Source organism: Mastomys coucha, chromosome X, assembly GCF_008632895.1.
Source record: "Mastomys coucha isolate ucsf_1 chromosome X, UCSF_Mcou_1, whole genome shotgun sequence".
Lineage (NCBI taxonomy): Eukaryota > Metazoa > Chordata > Mammalia > Rodentia > Muridae > Mastomys > Mastomys coucha.
In genome coordinates, this window is record NC_045030.1 from 134570619 (window position 1) to 134577123 (window position 6505).

A 6505-nucleotide genomic window follows, 5' to 3' on the forward strand; every position below is an offset into this window, starting at 1 on the left:
AAAAACATGTTCACTAAAATTAATGTCTTTGGCTTTGGAGCTTGTGCTATCTACCCTCTCACATATCGATCCTAACTTTCTTGCGGCTGTCAATTCTCATCCTGTCACCGAAGTTTCTACATTTGTCTAGGTTGTTTGAATCAATTGAACTGTGTGCAACTAACAAAAAACACAATCATGAGGGAAAAAATTGGGTTGGTTGGGTACCTCATTTTAGTACACAGCTGCTTTATCTCTGAGATATATTCCCAGAATTGAAAAGAGTTGAAAGGTCCCTTTCAGTTGTTACATTTTTAAAAAACCAAATAGTTTTAAAGAAACATCTTACTAAAATGTTTTTTTTCTCCTTTCTGTGTCTTCGAAGGGCCCCCCTGGCCCACCAGGCCCACCAGGACCAAAGGTAATGTTCTTTCTCTTCGCATCATTTGTTTCCTGTGGATTAGGTTTTCTGATTGGTAATGAGACTTTAAACTGAAACTTCTTTCCACAGGGAAATATGGGCTTAAATTTCCAGGGACCCAAAGGTGAAAAAGTGAGTAATCAAAAGTTGGTCATCCAGTCTTCATGCCTCTCCTTTCACATGCATCTGTATTGTCTTTTTCCTTCCCCTGTTTCTTCTGATGGACATAGTTTACCTATATTATTATTACTTGCAGTAGACTATGAAATATCACTGTATCTTTGTTGAATAGGGCGAACAAGGTCTTCAGGGCCCACCTGGTCCACCTGGGCAGATCAGTGAACAGAAAAGACCAATTGACATAGAATTTCAGAAAGGAGATCAGGTGAGCCCTCGGGGAGGGGAATTGGGTAGAGACTGTGCTATGGGTATGTTAACTGGCTTGGTTGGAGTAATCATTTCCCAATGTGTAGTGTATTGAGATATCACCTTGTGCATTCTTAATATGATCATTTTTGTCAAGTCTAACTCCTTTAATAAATTTTTTTAAAAAATTGAAAAATTTAAAACTGAAAGACCTTGCTTTTACAAAAGGCACTATAGTAGACATGTACTCTTAAATGAGGGCATTCTTTCAATAACAAGGACTGCAGATAATTAAATTTTTTAAAAATAAGCTTGTCAGGATAATTCTGCTGTTGATACCAGATGAACTTAAAATTCACATTTTTGAACATGTTTATGATTATCTCTAGGATAGGGAGAATGCATATTTTAGTATTAATCTGCTTTCATTTTCACCATACCTGCATAGGGATTTCCCGGTGATAGAGGGCCCCCTGGACCTCCAGGAATACCTGGTCCTCCTGTAAGTATTCTAAAACTCTTTAGCATCATTTAATGTGAACTGATATTGATACACAATATCATGAACTAATGTGAATACTGTTTTTGTGCAGGGTCCTCCTGGTGGTATGAAAGGTGAAAAGGGTGAGCCAGGAGAGCCAGGCAAAAGAGTAAGTGTTCTGGCCATCAGTGATGTTTATAAAAAGCTTAAATGTGATCATGTGTAATATTTCTTTCTAGTTCCTAATGTCATTGCCTGAAAATATCACTACAGGTATAACTTATAATAATACCTGTCATTTAAAAAGTCTTTTCAGCCAAGCAGTTGTGATGCACTCCTTTGATCCCAGAACTCAGGAGACAGAGACAAGATAATATGTATGAGTTCAGGGCTGGCCTGATCTACAGAGTGAGTTCCAGAACCGCCAGGGATCCATGGAGAAACCCTGTCTCAAAAAAAGCCAAAAAAATTCAAAAAATAAATAAATAAATAATTAATTAATTTAAAAAGAGCACTTTAAAAGTCTATTTATATAGTTCAAGGCAGGACTAATGGTTGCTATAGTTTTTCATCTCTTATTACCAAACTAACAAGATTTTGTTCACACTCTATCATCTCTTTGTATTCTACAGGGTAAACCAGGCAAAGATGGAGAGACTGGCCAACCAGGAATCCCAGTGAGTAGCAATGGTCCTTTCCTTTAACAAAAAACATTGGTAGTATTTGCACTATTTGTAGGTGGTAGTAGAAAAAGCAGGTGGTAGTAGAAAAGCAGAAGGCACACAGTATGGAGTTTGGAAATATTTTAGATGAATGGAAATTATCATCACTATTCTGAATATAAATTGGGAATATCTCTAGTTTTAAGGCAGATATAATTAGGCATGCTTTAACTATTGTTCAGAATATTTTCTAGTTGCTGTAATAACATACACTGACAAAAGCATCTTAAACATGAAAGGGTTTATTTGGCTACAGAATGACACAGTCCACCATGGTGGGGAAGACATGAAGTAGGGAAAAAAATGGTGGAAGAAACATCACTCAATTGTCACATCATAATTTCTCCTCTTCCTCTTCCTCCTTGCCCTCCTCCTCTTCTTCTTCTTTACCATTTCATATATGTACCTCTTTCATGCTGACCACTCTCGCCTCTTACCTCTCTACCTCCAGACCAATCTCTCTCTCATGTTCATGTATATTCATTTAGTTTTATGGCTCAGAAAGATTAATCTAAGCCATTGGTAACACCGAGTTTGGAGCTATGTGTTGGAGACTAATGGGCTCAAGAAAGAAGGCCATAACTAAAGTCTTCTTGCAGAATTGATACAAAGCCAATAGTTCAGAGGCAGGATGGGGCCCCATGTGGTCCTCCTCCTTCCTTGATTGATTGATGATAGGGCTTGTCAGGTGTGGTCCCAGTGCTGGTAGCTACAGCTGAAGAGAGTTAGTATGCTGGCTGGTTTTGTGTGTCAACTTGACACAGGTTAGAGTTATCACAGAGAAGGAAGCTGCAGTTGGGGAAGTGCCTCCAGGAGATCCAGCTGTGGAGTATTTGATCAATTAGTGATCAAAGGGGTAGGGCCCCTTTGTGGGTGGTGCCATCCCTGGGCTGGAAGTCTTGAGTTCTGTAAGAGAGCAGGCTGAGCAAGCCAGGGGAAGCAAGCCAGTAAGGAACATCTCTCCATGGCCTCTGCATCAGCTCCTGCTTCCTGACCTGCTTGAGTTCCAGTCCTGACTTCCTCTGGTGATCAACAGCAATGTGGAAGTAAGCTGAATAAACCCTTTCCTCCCCAACTTGCTTTTTTGTCATGATGTTTGTGCAGGAATACAAACCTTGACTACAATTACAATTGTAGAATTAAGAGGACGGAATTTAATAGCCCTTCCTTCCTCCATCCTTGAAATCTTAACATACTTCCTTCCCCCTGTTCCATAAAATTCCTTGAGCCTTAGAGGGAGTGGTCTCAGTAAATGACTGATTTGTAGCTGGGCCAACAGCTATCACTTATTGTCTGTATCTTGGGCATCTGTATGTTCACCACTGTTCTGATTAGAAGGCCCTTGTCTGACAAGGCTGGGGATCCTTGTGTCTATGGGTTATAAAGAGGTACATAGAAGGTGTTTGCTCCTTTGTCTGCTTAGTCAACCATCAGGAACAAACTCTCTGCATGGGCCTATTTCCTGTTCAGACCTAAGTTGTTAGCTAGGTTCATGCTACTAGGTATTGTGATCCCCTCTTCCCACCTGCCTCATGCTGAGTGGGTCTTGAATCCATTCTGAGGGTGTTAGGATTCTGTCTAAACTCCACCCTACAGTTACCTGGCAACAGCCAGGTATGTTCCTCCCCACAGTTACCTGGCAACAGCCAGGTAGACCTGACTCACTATAAAAGGGGCTGCTTGCCCCCACCTCTCTATCTTACCCTTGCTTCCCTCTTGCCTCTCTTTCTTGCCCCTTGTTCTCTTGCCTCTCCTTCTTGCTCCCTCTCTCTTCCCAATCCCTACCCCCTCTCTCCACATGGTCGTGGTTCTCTTCTACTTCTCTACTCTCTCCCTCTAGTCTGCCTTTCTCTGCCTCTGCTACCCTCTTAACTCCCTTCCCCATTCCCTGAATAAACTCTATTCTATACTATACCTTTGTGTGGCTGGTCCCTCAGGGTGAAGGTATGCCTTGACATGGGCCTGCAGAGACATCCACTTCCCCCACACCTCACCACACCCCATAGAACATATCTTATACCTCTTTATCTTTTAATAAACACATCAGAGGGTAATTGGTTATAACCCAAGGTGCTATAACACAAATGCAAATATCTTGCTTTCCAGGTGGTTTCTTTATATTCTCATTGTGTTAAGTGTTTTCCCACCCATATCCTCACTTCTCCAATCTTGCCTCTCCATCCCTGCCTAAACCTTTGCACACATAGTGTACTATTTTACTTCTTCTTACTCATTACATCTTTTTAGCTATGGCCTATTATCATCCCCCTCATCCTTTAAGGTAACCTCTCCTCACTTTCATTTCTTTCCTTGTTTCCTGCTTTGCATGGGTATGCATGGCATGAGATATGCCATTATTATAATGAATTGGAAGTAAGCTCCTCATATGAGAGAGAGAAGAGAACACTGGACATTTGTAGTGTGGGAGCCAGGTAGAACAGCAATGAACATATATGTGTGCATAGTAAGACATAAAGTCTCACATGCCTAGGAGGGATCTAGCTGAGTCATATGCTAGTTTTTAGTGTTTGAAGAAGACTGATTTCCAAAGTTGCTATACTCAGTTACGTTCCCACCAACAATATAGAAGAGTTCTCCTTCTAACATCTGCATTAGCATTTGTTATTACTAATATTCCCAGTGACCGACTAGGATGAGATGGAATGCTGAAGTCATTTTAAACTGAATTCCCCCCGATGGCTAAGGTGTTTCCTTGCCATTTGTCCATTTGCATGTTTATTTTCTTTTATTTTAGATCTATCATTTGTTTGTTTGTTTATTTGCTGTGTATAGATGTTTTGCCAGAGTGCATCTTGTGTGTGTGTGTGTGGTGACTAAGGAGTTCTAGAAGGTTGTGAGCTGCTGTTATGTGGGTTCACAGGTCCTCTGCAAGAGCACCAAGTGCTCTTAACCACTGAGCCACCTCTCCAGCCCCTGCAGCTTTGGTTTTGTTGTTGTTGTTCTTTTGTTTTGTTTTTTTTCCTTTTGAGAACTTTCTCTTTAGTTCTGTAGCCCATTTTCAAATTGGGTTGTCTGTTTTCTTGGTATGTAGTGTTTTGAGTTCTTTATGTATTTTTTAATAAATTAATTTACTTATTTATTTTTTACTTATTTACATTATATCCCATTCTCTGCACACCTCATGTTCAACCCCTCCCATAATCCTTCCCCCATGGTCCCCTCCCCTTCTCCTCTGAGCAAGTGGGGTCCCCTTGGTTATCCCCCAACCTTGGCACTCCAAGTATCTGAGAAGCTAAGCATTTCCTCTCCCACTGAGGCCAGACAAGGCAGCCCAGCAAGAAGAACATATCCCACATACAAGCAACAGCTTTTGGGATAGCCCCCACTCCAGTTGTTTGGTATCCACATGAAGACCAAGCAGCACATGTGCTACATATATGTGGGGAGGCCTAGATCCATCCCGTGTATGTTCTTTGGTTGGTGGTTCAGTCTCTGAGAGCCCCAAGGGTCCAGGTTAGTTGATTCTGCTGGTCTTCCTGTGGATTTCCTATCCTCTTAGGAGCTACAATCCTTCCTCCTATTCTTCCATAAGAGTCCCCAAGCTCTGCCCACTGTTTGGCTGTAGGTGTCTGCATCTGTGTGAGTCAGCTGCTGGGTGGATCCTCTCAGAGGACTATCATGCCAGACTCCTTTCTGCAAGCATTAACAGAGGCTCATTGATAGTGCCAGGGATTGTTTCTTGTCTATGGGATGGGTCTCAACTTGGGCTGGCTATTGTTTGGCTGTTCCCTCAGTCTGTGCTCCATCCCCAGTCTCTGCATTTCTTGTAGGTAGGATAAGTTTTGGGTTGAAAGTTTTGTGGGTGAGTTGGTGTCCCTATCACTCTGGAGTCAGCCTCCCCAGGCTCCATATTCCTAGTGCTGTGAGTCACAGCTAAGAAATTCCCCCATTGATTCTTGGGTACCTCCCCTATCCCAGGTATCAGTCTCTTCTTGAAGATGCTCCCGACCTCCCCCACCCCTCTTGTGTATTCTTGACGCCAGTCCTCAGTCAGATTATGTAGAACAGGCGAAGATTGCATCCCATTTTATGGGCAGCCTCTTCAGTTGAATGAGTTTCCTTTGCTATTCATAAGCTTTTTAATTTCATGAAATCCCATGGAGTGGTTTTCTTAGTTACTTTTCAATTTCTATGCCAAAAGACCATGACCGAGGCACCTTAGGAACGAAAGGCTTATTTGGACTTAAGGTTCCAGAGGGATTGTGGTCTTTCATGGCAGAGAAGCAGCAGGTATAGCAGCTGGGACAGCAAGCAGAAAGTTCACTTCTTGAAAAGATACCAAGAAGCAGAGAGAACAACCTAGGAAGGGTGCAAGGGTGTGAATCCTCAGAGCTTTCCTCTAGTGCCATACTTCCTCCAACAAGGCCACATCTCCTAGGCCCCCACAAACAGCACCAGGAACTGGCACCAAGTGTTCAAATGGCAAAGCCTATGTGGGGGAGGGGCATTCTCATTTAAACTACCACATCAGGCCTTGGTCTTTTTTTTCTTTTTTTTTTTCTGTGCTATGGGAAT

At 42.2% G+C, this 6505-nt stretch overlaps 1 protein-coding gene across 1 annotated transcript in view; it reads left to right on the plus strand.

Annotated features, from left to right (window-relative positions):
* Col4a5 (collagen type IV alpha 5 chain) overlaps positions 1-6505 on the plus strand; it is a 186436-nt gene that overhangs the window by 89304 nt on the left and 90627 nt on the right. The window contains exons 11-16 of the mRNA XM_031377745.1: positions 365-400; positions 491-532; positions 693-785; positions 1215-1268; positions 1360-1416; positions 1880-1924. Coding sequence (XP_031233605.1) covers positions 365-400; positions 491-532; positions 693-785; positions 1215-1268; positions 1360-1416; positions 1880-1924 — 327 coding nt within the window. The remainder of the gene's footprint in view (positions 1-364; positions 401-490; positions 533-692; positions 786-1214; positions 1269-1359; positions 1417-1879; positions 1925-6505) is intronic.